The sequence below is a fragment of the Podarcis pityusensis genome (assembly GCF_964106645.2).
Source record: "Podarcis pityusensis genome assembly, chromosome: 1".
In the NCBI taxonomy this organism is placed as follows: domain Eukaryota; kingdom Metazoa; phylum Chordata; class Lepidosauria; order Squamata; family Lacertidae; genus Podarcis; species Podarcis pityusensis.
The window spans coordinates 30917042-30943978 of NC_138028.1; the positions used below are offsets into that span (position 1 = coordinate 30917042).

Here is a 26937-nt window from a genome sequence, read left to right on the forward strand (position 1 = left end):
CGTGTACTTTTAAGCTGCTGCCTTAACAGTCCTAAAACAGCAGCTTTAGTTTACTGTTGTTCTTAAGAGATTTCCAGTTCTCACATCATTGCTGTAAACTGTAAATGTGATAGCAGGCCATTCAAGCATATGTTACACAAGGAAGGAAGCCAAAATGCTTGATAGTCTATGTAGTGCTGTCAGCACATCAATATTTCAGCACTCTCCCCATATTTAATTATTTCAGAATTTAAAAAATTGCGCACAGCATATACCGTACAATATGTCCACCAACATTAAATATTTTCCACCTATAGATGGAGCATGCAAATTATTATGCAGCATGCTGCTTAGCTAGAGCTCTCAAGCATATTTTCAATATGACCTACAAGTGGCAAATAAGCTATTACAGACCCTTCACAAAAATAACCATTTGCCTTCATGTGAACACATGCCCAAGTCTAGGACAATTCTATCTATCTGCATAAACTGCAAGGAGTCAATCAACGAAGGTGATTCTACATTTGTACACTTCCTTTCCCTTAAGTTCCTTTACACAGGATTCTTTTGATTATTAGAATCCCACATCACATGTCAGTATGAAGAATAATTTTGTGTCCTCTGATGCCCCAGGTTGTTCACCCTGAACACTGAGCTAGGTCAAGCAAAGATGTTAAGTCAAATATTTTTTATGCCTACTCTAACACCTTATGTAAGTGGGAACAGAGCCGAGACTGAAGGAAGGTACTTTAGGCTAATTCCTGTTCTGAGGATTTACACTAAGGACACCACAGCTCAGACACTAACACTCACCCTCTTCATGACCCTCAGCTTCCTGGAATAACATGCTGGAGGACAGCAGTCACTGCCTAGAAAATAATCCAGACATCTATGCAGTGCAACAGCTCAGTATTGCTTGAAGTATACTGAGAAAGATGTCTGGACATGCAGATTGGAGATCCCTACAATTGTGGCACTGATCCCATGCTATTCTGTGCACAGTGCGGTATTTCAGACAAAAAAGCAAATGCCTTCCAAAGCAGATTTGGTTGCAAGAAGGAAGGAAGGAAGATTTGGGCCTCAACAAGAAGAATACATCGAATCCCTAGCAGGATGTAAAACACACACACACACAGAGAGAGAGAGAGAGAGAGACAGACAGAGACAGACAGAGAGAGAGAGAGAAGATACCAGTGTTATGGGCATTGCCATCCGATCTGAGGTACGGTCCATGTCCCTTTCAAGTCAGCAGGCAAAACTCTGACTTATTTAAATAAATTAAAATAGCAACCTTAGAAAAAAATAGTGTTCACAGTGTATATCAGTAGTCAAATAAAAGACCGCTGAGAGAGTAAGGTTGTTCAAGTAACCAGATCAAGTTATTAATTATCACTTCTAGAACACCTGCAGTCTACTAAACACTGTACAGATATTTAAAAACAAGTATACCTGCCCTCTGGCCAACAATCCAATAAACATACTACAAAAGTAAAAAGTAACCGGGAGAAAATAATACAGTTTTCAATTCTTAAGGTAAAGGTAAAGGGACCCCTGACCATTAGGTCTAGTCGTGACCGATTCTGGCGTTGCGGCGCTCATCTCGCTTTACTGGCCAAGGGAGCTGGCGAACAGCTTCCGGGTCATGTGGCCAGCATGACTAAGCCGCTTCTGGCGAACCAGAGCAGCGCACGGAAACACCGTTTACCTTCCCGCTGGAGAGGTACCTATTTATCTACTTGCACTTTGACGTGCTTTCGAACTGCTAGGTTGGCAGGAGCAGGGACCGAGCAACGGGAGCTCACCCCGTCACGGGGATTCAAACCGACGACCTTCTGATCGGCAAGTCCTAGGCTCTGTGGTTTAACCCACAGCGCCACCCGCGTCCCATCTTTCAATTCTTAATACTATGAAAATGATCTTATAGCGACAAGCTGGGATAGAAGCGCCACACATATTACTCAGGAATAGATACTGCTGCCGCTTGATGCTAGTAGCATGACTGGTTAGCAAGAGGTTTTTTCTCTATTGTACCATTTCTCTATGGCTCAGGGCTAACATTTTAGAAGATTCAGACCTCTACAAATACAGCATATGAAACAGGATAAGGTTCCCAAACCTCTTGTATTTCAGTATCATCTTCTATTTACCTGCAAGTATTGACAGATCCAGAGCTGCCCAGGCTCTCAGGTTAGGTGGATGTTCAATTACAAACAATTTGGAGAAGCTAAGAAATCACTTGATGTTTCTCATCTTCTCTAAACATGAATACAGATGAGCACAGATCACTACCTACTCTCTAGCAAGCAGGGTTTTATCTCACTTGCCTTGTACTTTGGATAAGAAACAACAAAGTTTTTTCCAAACCACAGCACAGGTGAGAGAATAACCTCCACCTTTCAGAGTTCTCCATGCACTCCAAAAGACTTGGGGAAAGAGAGGGGGTTGGTGGCAACCACCAAAGGACCCATTAGTAAGTCATGGCAGTATCTGTTAAAGATGATTAATAACAAGATCATAAAAATTGGTGATAATTAAAGATAACCATTCAGAAAGAAGCCAGAGCCAGCCAAAGGCATATTGCAAAGGGCGAAAAGTTGCCTCCCAGGAGTCTATTATACATACAATAGTTCAGCAAACCATTTAATCTTATTTCAACATCCTCCACAGCACCCTGAGGGAAGGGGCCTAGTTTAGTGGATGAGGGAAAGGTTTGCATAGCACACACACAGAGCTCTCTCCAATCTGCCACCTGAGGCAGCTGTCTCACTCTGTCTCATGGTAATAATAATAATAATTATAATTATACCCTACCCATAACTCAGTGATAGAGCAAGTGCTTTGCATATAGAAGATCCTAAGTTCAGTCCCCAGCATCCATTTCAGACCGGCTTTTGCCCTGGTCACAGGACGGAGACGGTTCTGGCCACCCTAACAGATGACCTCTGTAGGCAGCTGGATCGAGGCGGGTCAGGACTGCTGATTCTTCTAGATCTGTCAGCAGGCTTTGACATAGTCGATTACGAACTTCTGGAGCACCGCCTTGTCGACATGGGGATTTAGGGCACAGTCCTACAATGGCTGCGCTCTTTCCTTTCAGGTCAGGGACAGAGGGTAGCACTAGGGGAGGAGTTGTCGTCACGGCACTCCTTGGTGTGTGACATGCCGCAGGGTGCAATCCTCTCCCCATGCTTTTTAATATATTTATATGCCCCCTCACCCAGCTTGTCTGGAGTTTTGGTTTGGGTTGCCACCAGTATGCTGATGACATCCATCTTTATCTGTTGATGGACGGCTAGCCTGACTTGGCCCCGGACACACTGATCAGGTGCTTGGAAGCTGTGGCTGGATGGCTGCGTGGGAGCCGGTTGAAGTTAAATCCTTCGAAGACCCTTTGGCTGGGTCGGGATGACATGGCGTTGGTGGACCAACTCCTATCTCTTGCAGGGGCGCAATTAGTGCCAGCGCCTTCTGTCAAGAGTCTGGGTGTAATCTTCAACAACGCCCTTTCTACGGAGGTGCAGGTTATAGCTACAGCAAAGGAGGCATTTTTCCATCTCCGCGTGCTAAGCAATTGGTCCCTTACCTCTCTCGCCCTGATCTTGCCACTGTGATCCATGCAACGGTCACCCTCCAGGCTTGATTATTGTAATTCACTCTACGTGGGGCTGCCCTTGAAGCTGACCCAGAAACACCAGTGGGTGCAGAATGCCGCAGCGAGACTCCTTATGGGGTCCTCGACGCGGAATCACATTCATCCAGTGCTACAGCAGCTGCACTGGCTCCTGGCAGAGTACAGGATCAGGTTTAAGGTGCTGGTTTTAACCTTTAAAGCCCTATACAGCCTAGGACCCTCGTACCTATGGGACCGCCTCTCCTGGTATGCCCCACGGAGGACCTTATGGTCCGCAAATAATAACATCTTGGAGGTCCTGAGCCTCAAGAAGATTAGACTGGCCTCGACCATGGCCTAGGCCTTTTTGGCCATGGCCCCGGCCTGGTGGAACACTCTGTCACAAGAGACCAGGGCCCTGAGGGACTTGACATCTTTCCGCAGGGCCTGCAAGACGGAGCTGTTCCGCCAGGTCTTTGGTTGGGGTCTGACTCCCTCTCCCCTTTCATAAGAACGTGCATGAAAGTGGCCTCCCAATTTTTCTCATAGGCTCATATAAGTTCAGCACAAACAGTTGGTCCTGGTGAGCATTTAAGGTCCCCAACCCTTATCTGCGGGTTGCCATCTGACTGGATTTTATTCTGATCTTGATCTGATTTTAGGATTTATTTTAATTGATTGCCTGATTTTATGTTAATGTGTTATACATTTGATGTTAGCCGCTCTGAGCCCGGTTTTGGCCAGGGAGGGCGGGGTATAAATAAAAATTATTATTATTATTAATATTATTAGCTAAAGGATCAGAGAGCAAGAAAGACCTTGGAGAGTCACAGTCAGTCAGAGTAGAGAACACTGGACTAGATGGACAAACAGTCTGATCTGGTATAACGCAGCTTTGTATGTTCATGTATGACTATTCCATCTTCCTGACTCCAGAATTACAGGAGAACACAGCTTTTCAGGCTCTAAAACAATATTCGGGTGCAAGTTGAATACTGATTTTTCATGCATTGTAACCAACCAACACCCCCCCTTTAACAACGAGAAATAATATTCCAAGTATGGATGATGAGATGCAAGATGTACAGTTTCAATGTCATATACAGGTACCATGTTAACTCACTCTGGTCCTTCCACCACTTCCTCTTCCTCTGAGGACGAATCTGTTTCTTCCAAGTCCCGAGCCATTCCAACGGGCATTTCCTGTGGACGTTTTCATACAGCCCAGAAACGATGGCCTCTCAAACTCTCCCCCGTAGAATCAGTAAACCTATCCACCAGTGCTGTTTTCTACAACAACAACAACAACAACAACAACAACAACAACAAAATGACTGCTATGAGTAAACTGCAGATATGGAGCACCCTGGCATTATTTCCTCCCTTACAAAGAAAGTCAGGGTGGTGTCATGACAAGAGTGCTGAATCTGGGTATCGAGAACATAGGTAATAATCCCCCTCAACCGCAATGCCTATGAGCGAAGTTACTATTTCACAACAATCATAAAATATGATACACCACCCTGAGCTTATTAGAGAAAGGGGAGGATACCAATATGAATAATTAATACTCTCTAACAGACCACCTTTAATATTGATCTAAGCCATATTTTCACAGGCACTTCATGCAGAAATGGCAACAGTGCCTCCTGCATTTTGAGAACGCTTATCTATTCTTACTTATTTTATTTGTATTTCTGTATAGTGCATGGCATTACCTTGAGGCTCAGAGGTTTATAAATATACCTGATAAAATTAAATGAACAAATAACTGGCAGAAGGCTGTACAGTGGTACCTCGGGTTAAGTACTTAATTTGTTCCGGAGGTCCGTTCTTAACCTGAAACTGTTCTTAACCTGAAGCACAACCTTAGATAATGGGGCCTCCTGCTGCCACTGCGCCGCTGGAACATGATTTCTGTTCTCATCCTGAAGCAAAGTTCTTAATCTGAAGCACTATTTCTGGGTTAACAGAGTCTGTAACCTGAAGCGTATGTAACCTGAAGCATATGTAACCTGAGGTACCACTGTACTATGATTGCCTTCCTCCTCCAGGTGAGTTACACTACTAGTACTGCTATGGGAATCAACACTTAAAATATCCACTCCAGTCACAACCTGACAGTTACATATATCCTTATCCCAGACACGTTGACATGTATTGCCCACTAATTCACCGGCTCTAATCTACCAGCTTGAAAGATTATACAATATACCATAGACTGGAAGGGGAGAGCTGAGAGAGGCGCCTGTGCTGAAAACTTGCCGGTTGTCAGAAGTTCAACTCAGATTCAGCTCAGCACCGTTTCCTTATCAACTTTTTATTCAGTTCACACTCTCCTACTGTGACTTTGGGGGCTCTTTTCCCGGCAGCCCGAGGCAAGCTTCCCTACAGCTCCTTCCTCAAAATGAAACTCCAATCCCTCCCCCCCCCCACACCACAGTGGGATAACGTCGCTCCGCAACCCAAAACTGCGGAGTTTGTTCAAAATAAGATGTTTAATTTTAATCAGGCAGCCCTAGGGATTGAGGTGCAGAGACACCGAGGGGGGGAGGGGGGAGACACTGCAAGTGGGTAGCGACGTCTCTCAGCCCCAACTTGAAGCGCACACCGTTCCCACAGGACGCGTTTCCCCCACAAACGGGGCCCCCATCCCAAGTCTGTAGGGGTTTGGGGGGTGAAAGTGTGAGGGGAAAGTGGGTCCTGCACGTGGCCCTCAGGAATCACCGCTGGGAACTCCGCGAACTTTGCTGCTCAGCCTGCCAGCCGGGCCGCCCTGGCCTGGCCCTCTATTTAGGCAAAAGGGGGCTGTTGGGGCGAGAGGCGCCCCTCGCCCTCGGTTCCAAGGCAGGTTCCCCCCCCCCCCCCCGCCCGGCCGCCTGGTCCTTCCTGTCGAGCGGGGGAGAAGACGCTGCCGCCGCCCAAGCACAACCCGCCTGCCTAAGCAAGCTCTGCAGCTGCCAGCGCCGTCACTGCCGGGCTCCCCCAGCGCCCTACCTGCTGCTTCATCTCCCTTCGGGCCCGGTAGCCGCGTCTCCCGCCGGCGCTTCTCCTGTTACTACAACAACCAACAGGCAACCGTTCCCTCCCTCGCCCAAGACGCGTCTGCGCAAGCGCCGGCTCTCGGCTCCCGCTCGGGTTCCTTCCTCGAGCGCGTGCGCACAAAGGAACACTCGCCCGTTCGTTCGAACCTCTGCCTCTGCTAAGATGGCGTCTTGCAAGATTCCCTCTGTTAAAAAGAAAGAAAATGAACCGAGGAGGCCGTAGCGCCGTCGGTTCTTCTAACCCCGCCTTTGATGAAAACGTCACAGCGCCTCAGAAGGGTTCCACGCGTGTGATTGGCGCAGTCGCTTACCCTTCCATGTGGCGCGGAGGAGAGGTCTAGCTATGGGCGTAGCGGCCAATCAGGGGAAGGCAAGCTCCAACAGTGCGCTAATCATTGCGTAGAGTGCGGGGAGGCGGGACTGGTGCTTGCTGCTGCTGCTGCTCTGGCTTGAGGGAGGGTGGAGAGCTGCTGCGGCTGAGGGCCAGGTAAGGCGATGTAGGGTGTCCATTGATGGGTGGGGTTGCATTTTGAGGGGTGGAGGATAACGAAGAGGCGCGATGTGGATGCTGGTAGGTTTGGAGGTTAAGCGAGCAGGTGGCATTGCAGCGTGGGAACTGAATTCGGGCGAGCTGAGGGCATTCCTAAATATGACAAACGTTGTAGGTACAAACGTTGGTCCCTTCAGTGGGAGAGGGGCGAGAATGGTTAATGCTAGGGCCAACTACAAGGCTGCAAAGAAGCGAGTTAGCGTTTAAGATCATCATTCCTAAATGCAATCGTCTAAACTGGATATATCTGTATAGGTAGAAAGCTAAGCATCTTAATAGGAAAACCATGTGTGCCTCGTGCTCCCTTTTTCCCCCTTGGGCAGCCAGCTATCTCTGCTATAAATTAAATTAGGATTTTGAGCATAAAATGGTTTCTCAAGGCTGATCCTCTCTCCAATAGCCAATCCTAAATGTATTTACTGTGAAATAAGCCCCGCCGTGTCCATTGTGGTTTAACCCCAAGGCAGCATGCAGCGGATCAAAGTAAAGACAGCTAGCTACCAGTCATCTCTGGAAGAAAGGCCAGTGGCTTTGTGGACGATGCGTGTGAGATTTCCATCTTTGTAATTATTATGGAATGCTATCGTATAGGACAAATTGGATGAAGGGGAATGATAAAATAAACTTATGGCCCTTGCTGTGATTCTTATGAAGCTTCTTTACACTACTTTAGGAGGAAAGGTTACAGACATGGTAAAAGAAGGGTGACTGAATTATGATGCATGGAAGCATTGTGAATTCTGGATTCTGTCTTTGTTCCCATTAGCAGATTGTGTTTTGACACTTCAAGATGAGCCGTTTCCTGAATGTACTCCGTAGCTGGCTAGTTATGGTGTCCATTATTGCCATGGGGAACACAGTGCAAAGCTTCAGAGATCACAGTTTCCTCTCTGAGAAACTATACACTGGCAAACCAAGCCTCGGTAAGATGCATAGGTTGTCATTTTTGCACTCAAGAAATGCTGGAACCTTAATCCTGGGTTATCTTGCCTGAGCTCTGAAATTTTTTGTTCAGATTTCAAAATAACCCACCTTCTGCTTACTTAAACTTCTAGAGGTGGCTAGTGCTATTTTTGCTTGAACAGTAACAGCTTGAAGGCCACTAAACATGTTACAAATTTAGGTGAAACACTCTGTGTACCTTTGGTATACCAAAACGTCAATGATGTGTAAAAAAAGAGGCTTGTGTTTGTTTCACTATTTGTACATGAAATGGAGAGCAGGAGCCCATTATAGCTTTCTGGAGCATGTGTATGTGGTGAAATAAATATAAGACCACATAGTTGCAAATGTGTCAGACAGCCCTTAGGAACATAGGATGCAGCTTTCTACCAAATTGATCCACTGGTCCACCTATCTCGATGTGATTTACTCTTACTGGCAGTGGTTCTTCTGGGTTGCAGACTTAGGAATTTTCCACCCCTACTTGGAGATGCCAGGGACTGAACCTGAGACCTTTTGCATACTATGCATGTGCTCTGCCATTGAGTTAAAGCCTTTTCCATTAATCTCCCTTTCACCCGTAGTGATATTCTGCCACCTCATAATGCATTATCGCAGAAGATAGTGCAGTTCCATATCCACATTGGAGTGGTCTCAAGCATTTACTGCAGTACTAAAACGAACATTTTCCATGGGTCCTTATGGGCTTATTTGCTTCAAAGTGAATGCACAGTTCCACATGTCCTTTGATTCTACAATCAGCCAATCCACTATATTTCCCCATCTAAGAAATACAATCTCAGACACTTATGTAATACAATTATACTCACAGTACAAGAAGAGTCTAGCAAATCCTGCCATGTTATGAGCTTTGGGCATTTCCAGATTTTATGGTCCATCTGAAAAGACTGTGCTGCTGGCACGCAACCACCCAGATGACATCATCCCAGCAAAACTTCCCATTGCAGACAATCACTGTTGAACAGCATTCAAGCCACTAACCAGAATTGTTAGTAAAAGGTATCTCTTGGCCCAGCAAGTGCAGATATTATGGATGTCTTTTTATGCAGAAAAGACCTTATGATAGAGGCATAGGCACCTATTGAAGCACATTATCAAGCTCTTCCACACCATTTTGAATTCACTGCCACCTTTTCTAGATTTTTGTCCCCTTCAAAGTTATACATGCATTCCTGTCCAATGCTGAATAGCTCATCTACATTTTTTAAGACTAGTCCTTCCATCCCAAACACAACCATGTACCCTTATGTGTAGATCTTCTGGCTTCAGCTAAAGTACCAGTAAGCCAAACTTCAAGTAAACAAGTAGTTTTAATTAATTGCCAGTAGCATTTTCCCTGCTCCATCATTTGGAAATACCTTGACCCCTACGACGCTTTCCAACTCCATTAGTCTTGAGCCCTATCCATACCTACTGCTTAGCTTTGCCTAGACTGGGAGAGTATCAGAAAAGATAGTTGCCCCCCACCCGTATATACATAAAAATGTATGGATGTCATACTGCAGTTCATGTGGCTGCCTTTGTCAACTCCACCATGATGGCAGGCAGGTAGACGACTTGGTGGCAGGCAGCCTAGGCAAGCTGTTTAAATGGGAGGATGTGCTTCACAGAGCGATTTTGCAAACCACTTTGGAAAGCGCTTCCCAAATGGTCGTCCCCCTCCCACCAGTAACCATGGCTGCAATAAGGCTTAATGGAGAAGGGCAGGTGCTTCACAGAGTGGTTTGTTAAACTGCTTGGTGAAGTGCCTGCTTCGTTGTTAAACAGGTTTCCTTGGCCACTTGCCTGCCATCACGTTGGAGTTTGCCAAACTGCTCTGCAAAGCCCCTGACCCCTCCTTTAAAAGATGGTGTGGCCTGGCAGGAGCAATGGGCAGAGCGGCTTGGGCTGAACTGTGGAGGGAGCTGTGAGGGGATGGGTAAGGGGTCAGCGAGCATAAAGAGAGGTTGGTCATGTGTAAAGGGAGGAGGGGTGGACAAAGGGGTCGGTGGGGTTAGTGAGCGGAGCAAGCGGGGCGACAGACCCTAGTAATTCTATATTTGTTATCTCTACACAGTAAATGGCCTCCAGGCTCGGACCTTTGGCATTTGGACCTTACTCTCCTCTGTAATTCGCTGCTACTGTGCCATTGATATCCGCAACAAGACGTATGTAAACTAAATGCTAAAGGGGGGGGGGCGGTTGTCTTACCCACCTCCCAATCATGTACACACTTAGGTGCCACAGCAACTCTTTTCTGTTCCCCTATAGCTGGGGTTGGTAACCTGTGGCCCTCCAAATGTCGTTGGACTCCACCTTCCATCAGACACAGCCAACATGGCCATTGGTCAGGGAAGATGGGAGTTGTAGTCCAACACTTATCTGGAGGGCAATGGTTTATTTATTTATTGGTTTTTATACCACCTTTTTGCCAAGGCACTAGAGCCGATTTACAATTTTACACATCTTATACCAGCAAATGAAAATAAAACCCTCCCCATGCCCTTCTTTTTCCTTCACACGTGGCTGATGGTGTTGGTTATATGGGAGGAGGGAATAATCTGGCTGGTGCAGACCCTCATGGTGTCACTGCCTGACTCCCTCCCGGTTATCCTAAACTCTTTTATCACGCAGCTTGTACAGTTGAGGCAACAAGTGTTATTTTCTTGAAATGCTTCATTCGCACAGGCATGAAGGAAAGACTGTTTAGCATAATACTGATGCAAGATCAAAATGTAGGTAGTTATTCTATAGCACATGTTTGTTTAGAGGTCTGGAATAAAAAGTGGAAACACTCTAATTGGGTATTCGCCCTATCTTTTGGTGATATTTGGATAGCTCGCAAGTACACTTTCAGTCATCTTCTGTTGGAAGTTGTTTTTGGAACTTCTATTCCATTCATATATTTTGTGTCAGTGATTTCCAAGAAAGCCATATGCATGAATGGACTGAGCTTATGTTTCTATTTGGCTTGACTTCAGCATTAGCTTGGCACTGTGTGTGCTAAGAGACCTAGTTTGCTTGTCTGAGAGGTCAGGAGAGCCTCTGCGGGAGGCTTAAGATGGGACAACATTCTACTGTCTTGGTCTTGAACTGTCAGTGGAAGGCTTCCTGTGATAAAAATAACAAACTGTTAAAGGAGCAGTTGATGGATAAATGCAAAGAGCTTTTGAAGCTGGTAACCTTTTTATAAAAGAAAAGCAGGTGGTAGCATTTGAGGTCTGGTTGAATAGTTGCTTGGAGAAATTTATAAAAATAGCAAGTTGGGCATATGGGACCTCTATAAGGAAGCACAGCTCAGAGTTCACCCACAATAGCTTTCAGTCCTCTGCAATAGACTGCCTGCTCCTGATCTTGACATTTTAAAAAATATACCCCCACAAACCCCTTTCTCTTGTTGCTTGCATTTTCATCACTCTTTCATCTACATTGACAGGGTTCCCTTCCTTTGCCTTCCTATTTCGCTGGCAGATGAAGCAAAGTGACAGTGAAGCACACTTACCAGAAAGTTAAATTGTACTGAAATCAGTAAGACTGACATGTTTATAAGCATCAGGATGAAGACCATTCTTCCTCCTTTCCCCCCTTGCCCTCCATCATCCCAGTCCTGGTTAAAGCATCCTCAGTTACACGAAACTGACCATTTACACAATTTGCAGTTTGATTTTAGTTGCACGACCTGCTTTATTTATTGCATTTCTAGATCAACCTTTCCTCCACAGAGCTCAAGCTGGCATACACATTTCTCTCCTCCACATTTTATCCTCACAACTACCCCGTGAGGAAGATTAGGCTGAAAGAGTGTGAGTGGCCCAAGGTTACCCAGTAAGCATCATGGCTCGAGTTGGGGTTTCAACCTTGATGGCCTAGGACTGGAAAGCAAATGGCATACAGTTTATAAACATACCAGAGTTTTTGTTTCTATTTCATATATTTATTTAAAATCACCATGATTGAAATAATACATTTGCAAACACAATTTAAATGTCACTTATTTACAGAGAAAGATGTGGACTTGAAAGCACAGATTAAGTTTCACAGGGCAAGGTTTTTGGATTGCAATTCTTTTTTAAACTGCCAGTGCTGCAAACATACTTAAAGTAAAATGTAGCCATTTCGTCCTCATTCATTAGTAATACTTCCATGGCTTCAAAGCACTATGCTGTCCCCATTACCCTCTGTGCAAGCATAACTGATAAGAGTTTAGCTGAGGAGTCTGTTCCAAAGATGCAAGCCAGTTCACCCTCCTTCCACTCTGTTGGCTCAACAGGAATAATGTGTGAAAAGCCACAGTAGCTCTCTTTTTTTTATCATCGAAGTTGGCAGCTTCATCTCCCATTTCCCAGAGTGGCAAGGAGCTGTATGCTGAGAGGGAACTATTTGTACTGTGTCATTCGACAAGGTGAGGTGTACTTTTAAAGGAGAACGGGCACTCGGTCTGTTTGCTTCCCCAGAGTTACGCAGCAAGTCTGAAACCTGTCCCCAGTTCTTTTCCAATTGTGATGTCAATTTAGCCCTAATAAGAAGAGGGATTTAGATAATACCAAAGTAATTTTTTACCGTGCAGGTGAGTGAGCAATGCTGGGATGTACTTCTGGGAAGACATAAAGGGTTGTGCTGTATGTGTAGGTTTTCAACATTTTGATGGTAAATCGAGGGTCACTTCAAACCTGGTTATTCTCGATGTCACTATACTTTTAAAATAAAAAAATCCCAGTTGATTTTTATCCATCTTGCTTTAACCAAAGCAATACCAGCTACCACAACTTGGTACACCCCTTGCCATCCATGCTGTTAATCCTATTAATCAGCCTGGGGAAGGCCATATATCCCATGTGGTGACTAGTGGGTGGAAGATGGACTGAACCAGCTCATCTGAATTACCATTTGAGCAACGAAGGAGGCTCTCTGTCATTTCCAATAAATGCAGAAGCCAGTCTAGCATGTAGCCGTATTACCGGATAGCCAGTGTGGTGCTTTCCAGATGTTCCTAGACTCCAACTTCTATTATCCCTGACCACTGGCCATGCTGGTGGGGTCTCATGGGAGTTGGAGTCCAACAGCATTTTGAAGGCATCATCATATTGGCATAGTGCAAAAACTGAGTGTGTTTGCTTTGTGTGTTTTTTGTCTTAACTCCTTGACTCTTAATTTCTTTGTCGGCATCTCTCTGTGGCCTGCAATAATTCTCATTTTTTTGTTCTCTCCGGCAGCCTCTATAACATCACACTTTTGACCTTCTTCCTTGCCCTCGGCCACTTCCTCTCTGAAGTGTTTATTTATGGCACAGCAGCTGCAACAATCGGTGTCTTGGCACCCCTAATGGTGGCAAGTAAGTAGAGCCCATTCTTTGGTGCTTGGCTTGTTAAAGCTGTAGCCTGCTTTTCCCCTGAGATCACAAACTTACCCTCACACTTTCCCTGCGATGGGTTGGTTGGACAGGCTAAGTGACAGTGATATGGCCAAAGCCAGCAAGTAAGCTTCATAACTGAACAGAGCTGAAATGGGGGCTTTAGTAACCAAATGCAATTAGTGTTCAGAAAGTGGGGGGGATGAGTGTTCAGACCCCTGGGCTCTCACTTGTGGGGTGCCTCAGGGTTCTGTCCTCTCCCCCATGCTTTTCAACATCTACATGCAGCCGCTGAGAGAGATCATCAGGGGGTTTGGGCTGGGTGTCCATCAATATGTGGATGATACCCAGCTCTACCTCTCTTTCAAATCCGAACCAGTGAAGGCGGTGAAGGTCCTGTGTGAGTGCCTGGAGGCGGTTGGAGGATGGATGGCGGCTAACAGATTGAGGTTGAATCCTGACAAGACAGAAGTACTGTTTTGGGGGGACAGGAGGCGGGCGGGTGTGGAGGACTCCCTGGTCCTGAATGGGGTAACTGTGCCCCTGAAGGAACAGGTGCACAGCCTAGGAGTCATTTTGGACTCACAGCTGTCCATGGAGGCGCAGGTCAATTCTGTGTCCAGGGCAGCTGTTTACCAGCTCCATCTGGTACGCAGGCTGAGACCCTATCTGCCCGCGGACTGCCTCACCAGAGTAGTGCATGCTCTGGTTATCTCTCGCTTGGACTACTGCAATGCACTCTATGTGGGGCTACCTTTGAAGGTGACCCGGAAACTACAACTAATCCAGAAAGCAGCAGCTAGACTGGTTACTGGGATCGGCTGCTGAGACCACATACCACCGGTCTTGAAAGACCTACCTTGGCTCCCAGTACATTTCTGAGCACAATTCAAAGTGTTGGTGCTGACCTTTAAAGCCCTAAACGTCCTTGGTCCAGTATATCTGAAGGAGCGTCTCCACCCCCATCATTCTACCCGAACACTGAGGTCCAGCGCCGAGGGCCTTCTGGTGGTTCCCTCACTGCGAGAAGCCAAGGTATAGGGAACCATGCAGAGGGCCTTCTCAGTAGTGGCACCCACCCTGTGGAACGCCCTCCCACCTGCTGTCAAAGAGAACAACAGCTACCAGACTTTTAGAAGACATCTGAAGGCAGCCCTGTTTAGGGAAGCTTTTAATGTTTGATTCATTACTGTATTTTAATGGGCAGGGTATAAATAATAAATTATTATTATTATTATTATTATTATTATTATTACACCTCCTAAAGATATAGAAGAGGTAGCAATGTCCTCTGCTCCCTCTCATTTTCCATCTGCCTCAGGTTTCTCCATCCTGGGTATGCTGATTGGGCTGCAGTATCTTGAAGTAGAAGCAACATCGCAGCTCAAGAAACGGAACTGAAGTTACGGATCCCTTATCAGCCTCCCAGCCATCTTCCAGTGTCTACTACCACATTGCCTCCTTGACTTTCCCTCCTCATCCCGTACCCTGCAAGTGGTCAGATCGTTCTTGGGACTTCCGTCATCCTTTCTTTTGTTTGCAGTTGATTTTGATCTGAACAGGCAATACTTGACCTTGCGACCAGTGGCAGACGCGGAGCCCTGAAGAGCTGTTCTAAACTGGGTGTGGGTTTCCCTGGTGGAGGGCGCCTTCCTGCATTGCAGGGGGTTGGACTAGATGACCCTTGGGGATCCCTTCCAACTCTATGATTCTTAAAGCATCCTCCGTTCTGGTGGTGGGAAGGGAAGAGAGGGCTATAGATATCTTGCCCCCATCACCTTTGCAGGGCAGGGGAAATGTAGCGCTGCCCAAAATCCAGTGGAGACTGGTATTGTGGGAAGAGGCCAGACCAAAGTCATCATGGCACATAGTAGCTGTGTGTTTGTCCATAAGCATGGTTTTTCAATAAACAGGCAAAAATTGTGCAGAACTGCAGCTTTTTATCGGGTAGGGAAAAGGAGAGATATCAGATTTTCTGTCTGTTTGTTTGTTTGTTTGTTTGTTTGTCTGTCTGCCTGTCTGTCTCACTCCTTAGCAAGAGGTAACATGACTTTTTGTATTCTTCATTTTAGGTTCTGGGGAATCTGCTTTGGCAATTTTCCCTTAATAGAATAGGCTATAGTTCTAGATAACGTCTCCCTATTCCCCTCACCTGTCCTCTCATTCCTTCCTAAGGTAGCTGTGTACTTCCTTCAAGTCTCCATTTGGCACACTAAATTCAAGCGTAAGCAGGCGACTTCTGTATAGTACTGTTCTTGACTGCCTTATGAGAAGAGCTAGACCAAACCTCAGGCTTCGAAAAGAAGCTTGGCATAGCAAGCTAGTTAAAAAAAAATACTATTGCATAGTTTTTGGGTGATAGAAGTAGGAGTCATGTAGAACAGAGGACTTGAAGAGACAAGTAGAGAGATTGGATTCTCACTGCTGCTACAAAAAAAAAAAGGCCAGGTCACCTCCTCCTAAAATGTTGTCTTATTAACTGGAATGCCTGCTGCTGAAGTCACAAAGATGAGGACACATATGCCTCTCTTTACTAGAGTATAGCATATACGTGGACAGAGTGCTGTTGTCCCCAAATCCTGCTTGTGGGTTTCCCATGGGTAACTGGTTGGCCACTGTGAGAACAGGATGCTGGACTAGATGGGCCATTGGCCTGATCCAGCAGGCTCTTCTTTACGTTCTTATAGGTTTGTTATAGGTTAGTCCTGGGCCGGCCCAACCTAGAGACAAACTAGGCAATGGCCCGGAGTGCCAAAATTCCAGGAGCATCTGCCTCAGCTATGCAAATGCCTTGGAGAGACACTTGTGAAAGAGATGCCCAGAGGCAGCTGACCCCTTCACAGGCTGAGTGATATCCCCTGCATTCTAGGTATCTTAGGATGGTGAGATACTAACCTATTTCATCCAAGGGTCAGGCTGCCCGTTTTCATTTTGGTGCTGAACAGATCTTTGTAAGTTAAGTTGTCCTTTCAATCGGGGTGGTGAACGAATGCTAAAGGGTTGATTTCCCCTTTTTTAAAGTGCATGCTAACAGGTGAAATTGGGATTCTGATCTTGTTGGTAATGGTGCTCAGTATTTAGTCCAGCTGCTCAGTATTTAGTCCAGCTGAAGTAATTTGCAATGCAAATAAGTATACTAAGCTACTGAAACTGAAAATAAAAATTGGAAAATAGTAGTGCTGGTCTTAATCATTTAATGTGCTACTCTTAGGTTGTTCAGCATACAGTGGAACATAAGGAGGGCGAGATTTTAGCTCTCCCAAGGCAGTGCATCTGACTTACTTACGGAATATTGTAATACAGAATGGGGGTCATTTCCCTCAGCATCTTTTGAGGCTGCACAGCTCTTGGAAAGTTGCATTCCAGGTAGCCCAACTTGGAGCAAAGCTAAAAGTACTGCTAAACATGATGCTAGAAGATGACGGTACACTGAATTGATACTAGACCAAACTCTAAGCATACGCAACATTGCACTGTATGTGTTTCATTGCTCAGAAAAGGGACTAACTAAAAAAAACCTGGAAGGTGCATCAAGTATACATAGTGCTCCCAAAGTTCATAGGTGAACATCTGAGAATGTCTATGAGCCAACCAAGCAACAGCAGCAGCAAGAAAAAAAGCCAGAACAAACGTAGACAATACCATTGTAGGTCACAGAGAGGCAGGATGGAGCTAGAAATCAGCTGTAGCATACAGAATTTGGATCCTTAACTGAGGCATCTGGCTTGGGTGGTATTTGTTTCTAAAAATCTTTTATGAAAACAGACGAAAGGGATTTGGCTTCTTGCCAGGTATAGCCACCTTTGAACTGCATCAGCTCACTGGATCAGGCATCCATTTATAGCTAAGTAAACAAGGCATTTGGTGTCAGCCCAAGCATGAAGGATGCTATCAGAACATTGCTGTATCCTAACTGTTTGAACTTAAAAGACTAGCGCAGGCATTCCCAGACTGCCAGAGCACTAGTTGTTTAAAAGACTCTGAACCCAAAGCACCCACTCACAGAGGAGCACCCCCCCCATGTTACTTTCTCCCAACACCCAAAATAATAGACAGAATAATGGCGTTAGAAAGGGCAGTAATCAGAAACTGTTCAGTGAATATTTTAACATCTCAGACACCGTTACTGGCCTTAAAGGATCATTTGTAAACAAATGTTGAAGGAAGACTCCAGCGTGAAACCAATTAATTGTAATTTAGCAAGTTGTTAACATTTATCACTTGACAACCATATGTCAGGAGTGCTCTGATGGTGTTTCCTGCTTGGCAGGGGGTTGGACTCGATGACCCTTGTGGTCTCTTCCAACTCTATGATTCTATGATTCTATTCTATGATTCTGTGTGGCTTGAAGCAAGTTAGTGGGTTTTTAGCCCGCTAATTTCAAGTGCTAATTACCTGACCAATAACAAACAGCATCTTTGTGTTATCATCGATACTGTTCTGTGAATAATCACTGTAATTATTTACATAAGTTCAAGTTTCAACACATTAGATTGTTTTTTTACATTTCATTTCCCTCTGACCTCAGTGTTCCTCTAGTGACATACCCTTAGAATTAAGCTCAATTTGTTTTGAGTAACAGAACTGAAAAAGAGCTAAAATCCACTTCTGGTTACCCAGAAAGTTACCCAGTATAATTGTGGAAGGTGGGGGGAGAGATTTTGGTGCTACTATCAACAATAGGGAGTTGGAAATCCATTCCAGTCTACCAAAGACCACTCAGAGACCTATCAGTTGATACAGATCTATCTACTGCCCCTCTGACCTTGTTGCGCCACAGATTTATTTGAAAACGGGTGCACTAGTGACTTTCTTGCAATTTGCTTCTAACATTCACCTTTCTGAGCTTGCAAAAAGTGATGAGCAAAGCAATCAAGTGAATTAGCTTCATGGGTCACTTTTGGGTTGTTGGCCAATAAGCCAGAAAAGATAAGAGCAGCATGGGGGTTTGCCTGGGCTGGTAGAGTTAATGCTTCACCATTAAAAAAAAAAAAAGCTGCATGTGTAAGAACCTGCCAGTCCCAGAACCTACCTCCATCAAGCTACAAGTTTAGTACCATTCAGTGGAAAGAGGAAAGACAACGTTGTGGACAATCCCAGAGATACAGAGGAGGGTGAGGAGATCAGTTTCATCGCATTTATTTTATTTGTATCCAACCCTTCAAGGAGCTCCATGATATGCTCTTCCCTGTTTTATCCTCACAACAACAACCCTGAGCGGTAGATTGGACTTAACAGAGAATCGAGGACCCAAGGTCATGAACTAGGCTTCATAACCAAACAGAGATTTCAACCTGGGACTGCCTTGGCTCTCCCAGATGAGTTTGGGGGCCTTGTTGTGAATGAGATTAAATTATAAGGATACTTGTCCAATTTAGAAGTGCTATGGGGGCGGGGAGCAGAGTGTTGTGCATTTGTTCTAAAACCATCAAATGCTCATTGGTTTTAGAACAGTATTTGAGGTAGCACTATGTAGCTAATGTACACAAAAATACATTTTTTATAGTTACACAGTGCTTTCCAAATAATAGCAGAACACATCCTAGTCAAAGAGCTCATAAACCAAGCCCAAATTCCCAATACATTGGCAACAGATACTATACAACACAATCTGAAACTAAGAGTTGTACAGGTATTCGGTAGAACTTGATGCCTTCAAAATGAAGGGAAATTGCACTCTAATTTGGAAATGGCACTTCTCGGTCTCAGATGATCGTGGTATGCATGGGGGTGGGTGGGGGATTTCTGTATGGTTCAACTCATAACCATTTCAAAATACACAAGGTTCATCTTCTGTCCATAAATTAAACTGCACTTTTCCTCCCCTGATCAAAGGTGAATTTCCATGAAATATATCTGGTTAAATAATTTCCATAAACCACAAAGCTAGCCACTGCATACTGTGATTGCTTCCAACACTGGCCCGTTTCTCTGAAACAGCCATCCTTAACAAATTTGGCAATTCATTGCCAAATTGTTGCATTTCCAGTGTTTCCTGTGTTGTCGTCCTGTGTTTTTTCCAGACCTGTTTTATGACATTTTTCCTGCCTCTTGCAATAAAATGCAATTGCAGTTACTGCTTGTCCTGTGTGTGCTGGCAAAACATTATCAAAGCTTTTAAGACTTCCTACGCCTTTGATTCAAGTTTCCTCAAAGTTTAATTGCTTCTTGTCCAGCACTGCTGGGACAATTAGTGATACGTTATACTTGTTGGTTAGCTTATGTTCAGGGGCTTTAGTTACTGCTTTCCTTACATTGTTTTTTTCTATTTCTTTGAAAACAGTGTTATTTCATTATAGAAGAATAAAATGATACAAGGAAACCAGTAATTAAATTTATGCACCCCTCCTCCAGGAAGAGTCAACTTTTAATTAACATTGTAGGGGCTTTTTACTGAATAGGACTTACTTGTGAATAAATATTACAGAGGTCTATTTGGAACCTCTGTTTTATTGCTGCTTCCAGTCAGTTTGTGGAAAAGCAGTATCTCAAATAATACTAAAAAGCTGTAGTGTGGAAGCAACCTATGACAGGCTGTCCTTTTCAAATATTCTTTAAAAACTATTTTCCCCATAACATTTCTGGAGTATTGCCATAATTTGGGTAATAAGAGAGCATTCTCATTTCAAAACTACCGTCCGTTACTTAAAAAGAATCTTCTCGGGGCTTGATTTACTAAAATATAGTCTACCAACAGCAAGTTTTGAAGGGGATAAAGCTTCCCGGTGAGGTCTTTCCCCAGTGGCAAATCATGAGTTGCGCTTCAGTTTGGGCTGCTCACAGAGCAAGTGCTTTCTTGTTCTCCCTGAGGAGCAAGGATCTTCCTCTGGATCCATTTCATATCCCATTCAGTAGGTCTGCTGGACATATAACAGGATTAACAAATGGTCGCTCTCAATCCATGCAATGGAAGAAACGCTGGATTCAGTGATTTGGCTGCAATGGCCAAGACAAGCTATCTTCCGCTGAGCAACTGCTGCCTTTGGTCCCTTGGCAGAAAGGGCACCAGGACACGCCACCAGGACAGAGGAGCTGGCTCAGGTGAGGGTGACTCAAGTCCTGTGCATTCCTTTCCAGCAGCAGCTTCCCAGATTGTCCTCAGATGCTGGGCTACACCAAGTGTAGTGGGAGGTACAGATGTCAAAGACGAGAATGGAGGTTAGTGGTGGCGCCAGCTGGTCCTCAATCTCCCACCATTAGAATTTTGATTCCTCATACAGCGGCACAGTGCTGGTTTGAGGCACTTTTCCCAATGTCTTCTGAAAGTCAGAGAGAGGGGGGCACAGTTAGGGGGTGGTCAAAGGCATCAGACAGCAGGAACCCACGACCAGGACCAAGGTTGCAGGTTCGATCCCTGTTTGGGACAGCTACATATTCCTGCATTGCTAGATGATCCTCAGTGACCCTTCCAACTCTACAATTCCATGATTCTATGAATATATGCTCCTGAGAAGCATTGCTGCTCTTGTTTTGGGTCCAAATATCTCGAGAGGAAAGGAGAGATCCCAAAGAAGGACAAGTACATTCCATTTTCTCTTACCAACGGTGCCTAATCCTTAAAGGTAAAGGTAAAGGTACCCCTGCCCGTACGGGCCAGTCGTGTCCGACTCTTGGGTTGCGCGCTCATCTCGCTTAAGAGGCCGGGAGCCGGCGCTGTCCAAAGACACTTCCGGGTCACGTGGCCAGCGTGACGAAGCTGCAGCTGGCGAGCCAGCACCAGCGCCGCACACGGAAACGCCGTTTACCTTCCCGCTAGAAAGCGGTACCTATTTATCTACTTGCACTTAGGGGTGCTTTCGAACTGCTAGGTGAGCAGGAGCTGGGACCGAACGACGGGAGCTCACCCCGCCGCGGGGATTCGAACCGCTGACCTTACGATCAGCAGGTCCTAGGCACTGAGGTTTTACCAACAGCGCCACCTGCGTCCCATCCTTATCCTTACAATAAGCCTAATCCTTATTGCTGCTCAAAAAAAGGTTACAAAGCAAAGTTAGGAAGAAAGAATTCACCCTTAGCTATGAAAAGTGAATTTCATAGGGGAGAATAGTGCTTGGGAGAGCTCTGCTTTCCAGAGTGATGGGAGTATCAATGCCCAGAATTGCCCTTCAGCACTACCATTTGTGATGCTATTTCTAAGTCTACTCATTGCCTTAATCAAAACAGCACAATTCCAGGTACAATGTACCCCATCTGAGAAGGCAGGGGCTGATGGGAATTGTAGTCCAGAACAACTGGAGGGCATCAGGTTTCTGAAGGCTGCAATGATACATTTGCACCAGGAATGCCCTTCGAGTCGTATCTGTATCCACGCTGCAAGAGCTAATACTTCTTATTCATGTAACAAGTATTTAAAAATCCTGGATGGATCTGCAGAGAAGGAAGTGGTGCAGGAAATTTAGCCAATTACAAGCTACAAACTCTTGCCTTGTTTCTGTCTCCTGACCACGCACGCCATCTGCCTCATCAATTCCACACATTAAAAGGGGTCTGGCACCTCTCCACAAAGAAGCTTGCTGGTGCCTAATGAAGTTATCCATTCATAACAGTAAGGGCATATGCACATACAAAGTGGGTAGAAATATATGGAAACTATTTAACTGTCATGACCCAAAGAATCCTTGGAATTGTGGTAATTCTTTGTTAGAGGAGCATGGTTAGGCAATGGGATGTCCTCCAGATGTTGTGCCAGCCACCACTGTCACTGGCTAGCAGTGATAGGAGTTGGAATCCAAGAAGCATTTGGAAGGCACCACATTGGCTACCCCTGTTAGATTCTCCCCACTGCCTTCTCCAAACAGTGAAATTCCAAGATTTCCCGGGGAGAAGGAATGAGTCTGTTGTGCTCTAAGAGTACTGTTGACCCAGGTCCCACAGAACAGAGAATGATGGAGGTAGATCATTCATCAGGACTTGGCAGAGAGCAAAGTCAAACGTGCTTGCTACCTGTGATCAACTTGCCTTCCATAGTTAATCTTCAGGAAATTGATGCAACATAGGATACAGCAGTGTCTCTGTGTGGGATAAACCTATCCACAAAGAGTGAAGTCTTTCAAAACGCCACAAGCCTTTACATTCTTCTGGGACAGGTGAATATTTGCAGTTGCATGGAGAGGCAAATAAATGACAACTAGACCAGCCATTCGCTGAAGGTTACTGATCCTTTCGTGGAGGGAATGCTTATGTATGCAAGGCTGCCTCTCTATTTTCACCCAACAATAATTATGGCTCAGTCATACAAGTTTCCAATAGCAAGCCAGTGAACGTTGTTAGAAGTGAGGTACAATAAGGTTCACAGACCCTCCAAGTGTCCCTATTTTCCAGGGACGTCCCTGATTTAGAGAAGCCATCCTGGTTTCTGATTTGATCCCAAAATGTCCCATTTTTCCTTAGGATGTCTCTATTTTCATTGGATAAATATTAGAGGGTATAGAGTTATCCAACCCCTGAGCCATCTGAAGGCAATCCTATATAGGGAAGTGGGTTTTTTTAATGTTTAATGTTTTATTACGTTTTTATATGTTGGAAGCTGCCCAGAGTGGTTGGGGAAGCCCAGTAAGATGTGTAGGGTATAAATAGTAAAGGGGTTAGCAGCAGGGAGGTGAGGGAGATGTGGGGTGGCAGGGTGCCCAAATGGGGGGGGGGTGTTGATCGTCAGAATATGGCAACCCTAATCCGGTGATCTATATCAGACTTCCCCAACCTGCCCTCTTCTCCCCACCCCCCAAAAAAGATACTAAACAATTGTGCACAGTCTGTTGCAAAGATTAGAACAGACCATGCTTAGCTGAGCAGAAGTAAAACAAAAATCCCCATCTGCCTCACAAGTCAGGGCCTACAGATCTTTGCATTCCTTTATCACATGCTGGTGGAACTGGTCAGCTGTGCCAGAATATACTGCACAAAATGGCAGTAGATAAATAGCCACCAGATAGGAACCTGCTTCTAGGTGTTTATGCTCAGGCCCAAGCCTCAAAATGCTAACACACTGGTAAAGCTTGGCTGATAGTGCAATTGTCCCAATGATTACCTGGTATGGATTTAAAGCCATTTGGTACGGAGGAAACATTGCCTAAAGGGTCCATCTGTGCTAGAAGAAGCAGGGAGGGCCCTGTCATTCATCTGCCTGATGGGAGGGAAGGAGTCCAGCTGTAGGGCCTTAGCCTGAATGAAGGTTGGGGAAACCTGGAGGATATTAAAAGCCTCAGAGAGAACTCCAGAGAACATCCTGGGATAACTAGGCCTTTAAGTGAGGGCCTGCCATACAAAGAAGGCCTTAGCTCTTACTCCTACGCCATCTTCAGGCCCTTCATGAGTACCATTGAGTAGACTCATAAGAGGGCGGCATAGAGGCATTCTAGGTATACTTTGCCACGTTTCTCCACAGGAAGGCCCCAGGAGTCCGGGACTTAAGCGTGTCAAAGCTAACAGCACAGAAGCCAGGCACCCCAAGGAAGAAGGCCAACAGGAGGGTTGTACTTATTGTTGATAGTAACCTGGGACATGGTGGAAGATGGCCTGTGAAACAGAAAGCTATCCTTTTGCGCTTCCACCACCACCTGAGACGCTTCACCCTGCCTCATTGCTGGGCCAGCTCTGCTCTCTTCGACAACCTTCCAGGGGGCACATGCCAGAGGTTGGCAAGGCAGCTCTTATCTTCCTATAGTAGGCCACACTCCAGCCACACAAATGTTAAGAGGTTTCTGCACATACATCTCCTCCCTCCAGGTAAGCAAGAGGCTTTGTTACAGCTGAAGGTATGCCAGCCAAGCAGAAGAACTGGAGATGGTGCAGAATAGGTCCAGTGAGGGGTGTAGCCAATGAGGTGATGTGGCCTGGGAAAAGCCCCAAGTGCTGGATACCAAATGGGAGTTGGGGAACGATAAGCAGAAATGCATTCATACATTTCCGATCTTGCATCTTGTTTGGTCCTGATTTACCATTACTAATGTCAGCTGTGTATCGAGTCAGCAATATACCTGAAGGATTTCAGAGTCTTTGAAACAATCAAAACATCATTCCATCCTGCAAGTAATGGATCAGGCACAATAATGGCTTAAGACAGCCGGTATGTAAACATGTTACATTTTGCAAGCAGCAACGCTAAAAGTCGTGATAGTGCAGCTTGTCTTCATCTCAGGATGTCCTTTGCACATGAATGGCACCTTGAAAGATGCATCAATGTTCACATATCAATTGCTCGCTACTCTACAGTGAGCTTGCACATATATATAACCCCCACAAATGCCATGGATAGATTTTTTAAATAATCTAGCACTTTCTTGCAGCCAGCCCCCTCCCCACCATGTTTTTACCTGTTCTTGTTTTGACTGCTTCAGAATTCAGCCCAGCATTAAGAAATTCATTACTGCATCCAGTGATTGCCTCTTCACCAACAAACTTGAGAATGGTGAGCAATAAATATGTGAGCACACATTTTCAACAAGGGGAAGGTAAGGTTTAAGGAAAGATAGATAGTCAGATGAAGCATATTCAAGCATGTACTTAGCGGCAACATGAAGGTCTCTTCAGGAAAAAGCGTAGAATTAACATTGCAAAGCAAAGTGCTTTGAGAATTGCAATAGTTATTTTACACAAAAAGGCACCAATCCAGTGGCTGTTCTAACTGGAGGACCCAACATTCCCTTTGACAATTGGTTGGTGGGTGATCAAATTTGCATCATAAGCCGAATCCAGCATGCTGGATCCAGTGAGTGTGCTTTTCCCCACACCAAGCCCTTTCTCTACACATTTTGGCCCTGCAACATGCCATTGGTTTGGTGCCAGTGCCATCTCACAGAAAGAGTTGTATAAGCAGGTTAGTATGATTCTCCTACCTTAGTCTGAGAATTACTGATCAGGGATGGGAAATGATGGGATTAAGGTACAATGTCCATAATTCATTATCTGACAGTTACTGCCCTGGAGTCTCTGTAACAACAGCCATATGTCACAATCCCAAAGAGGGGCAGAATTAAAACAAAATCAGGAGGCACAGACAGACAGACAGGGAATCATGATGGAATAAGCTGGTGAAACTCTGCAGAACTGAAAGCGAGTGAGACTTTTGATCACTAAAAATTCCACAGAATGTTCAGCTTTATAAGCCCTGTACTCATTCCAAGGCAGCAGGAGATCTGATTAACCTAATCCCTGAAGAATTATGTAGTCTCGGTGTTAAATAAATTCATTTATTTTAGCTTACTTCTCTTCTGCCAAGTTGTTTCACTTTAACTAAGGAGGCTCCAGATGTTCACATTAGCATTTTGGGGTCTGAAAGTTATATATTCATGTGGAGCAATGTGCCCCCCCTTAAAATAAAATGAAACCAATTGTGCATTTCTCACTTATGCTTGTGATTCTTCTCAAAACCACTGTGCTCCACTTCTCGGTCGTTCCTTCAGCACCATGTTTTTCCTCCTCTTTTACAGCGTTATCCCTAGCAATCAGGGATCATGCAGCAAACATGATGGTGCTACAATGCTGTGTCATTAATCAAATTTGGTACTATCAGAACATCACTGGAAAGTAAACAAAGCCAATTCTGAAATATGTGTTGGTGTTTTACATTGTTTGTAGGTCATTTTATTATTGTGAGCCACCCTGGGCTCCCTTTGGAGAGGAAGGGTGAGTTTTAAATTTGAAAGAATAAATGAATTCAAAGTGAAAACAATGCTTTCCACATCACATTACTTTTCCACATTACCCTGGCCAAAGGAACACATCAATAGCCTGAGCGGGTGCCACAGAGAGAGAAGCATTGATACCATTGTTGCCTGGGCTGCTGCCAAGCAAACATGCTATAGCACAGGGGTGGGGAACCTTTGGCCCTCCATATGTCACTGAACTATCATTCCCATCATCACTGGTCATTGGACATGTTTGCTGGGCCTGATGGGAGCTGTATTCAGCAATATTTGGAAAGTACCGTATTTTTCGCCCTATAGGACGCACCGGCCCATAGGACGCACCTAGTTTTCGGGGGGGAAATAAAAAAAAAATTATTTCCCCCCTCCAGGCGCGGGGCTGGGGTGGGGGAAGCCCGAGCTTCCCCCGACCCCAGCCCCCAGAACAGGCTGCTATCCACAAGCCTTCCCCCACCAGCCCTGACAAACTCTGGGAGTATTCCCCACCTCCCGCAGAAGCCGTGCGCTCTTTAAAGGGGCTGCGCGGCTTCTATTGCCTCTTCTAGCTGGGGATGGCTGCGCGCAAAGCCTCTCCAGGGCAGCGGGGTGCGTTCACCCCGCTCTCCTGCAGCGGCTAGCAAGGCTGTTCCCAAGCCAGAACAGCAAGACGGAGGGCTCTGTCTCGCTCTTCTAGCTTGGGGATGGCTGCGCGCAAAGGAAGGCTGTTCCCAAGCCAGAACAGCGAGATGGAGGGCTCCCTCTCACTCTTCTAGCATGGGGACAGCTGCGCGCAAAGCCTCTCCAGGGCAGAGGGGTACCTTCACCCCGCTCTCCTGCA

The 26937-nt window shown here is 45.4% G+C and overlaps 3 protein-coding genes across 8 annotated transcripts in view; 1 reads left to right on the top strand and 2 right to left on the bottom strand.

The window, feature by feature from the left end:
* TTLL5 (tubulin tyrosine ligase like 5) overlaps nt 1–6733 on the bottom strand; it is a 120846-nt gene extending 114113 nt beyond the window's left edge. For all 4 annotated transcript variants that reach the window (XM_080977669.1, XM_080977671.1, XM_080977670.1 and 1 more), the window contains exons 1-2: nt 6587–6733; nt 4713–4879 (exon numbers count right to left, since the gene is read on the bottom strand). In XM_080977669.1, coding sequence (XP_080833795.1) covers nt 4713–4789 — 77 coding nt within the window. In that variant the 5' untranslated portion in view covers nt 4790–4879; nt 6587–6733. The remainder of the gene's footprint in view (nt 1–4712; nt 4880–6586) is intronic.
* A 266-nt stretch (nt 6734–6999) lies between these two features.
* ERG28 (ergosterol biosynthesis 28 homolog) lies at nt 7000–16651 on the top strand. The gene is made up of 5 exons (XM_080980015.1): nt 7000–7120; nt 7950–8106; nt 10203–10293; nt 13339–13457; nt 14797–16651. The coding sequence occupies exons 2-5, from the start codon at nt 7974–7976 to the stop codon at nt 14874–14876; spliced, it is 423 nt and encodes a 140-aa protein (XP_080836141.1). The 5' UTR covers nt 7000–7120; nt 7950–7973; the 3' UTR covers nt 14877–16651.
* The window catches only part of FLVCR2 (FLVCR choline and putative heme transporter 2), a 50086-nt gene continuing 35186 nt past the window's right edge, over nt 12038–26937 (bottom strand). The window contains exons 10-11 of one of the 3 annotated variants that reach the window (XM_080978631.1): nt 25311–25404; nt 18600–20735 (exon numbers count right to left, since the gene is read on the bottom strand). In XM_080978631.1, the coding sequence (XP_080834757.1) occupies nt 25324–25404 (81 nt within the window). In that variant the 3' untranslated portion in view covers nt 18600–20735; nt 25311–25323. Of the gene's footprint in view, nt 12820–18599; nt 20736–25310; nt 25405–26937 lie in introns of those variants that run through there. The other 2 variants (XM_080978633.1, XM_080978632.1) reach the window with 2 other exon arrangements.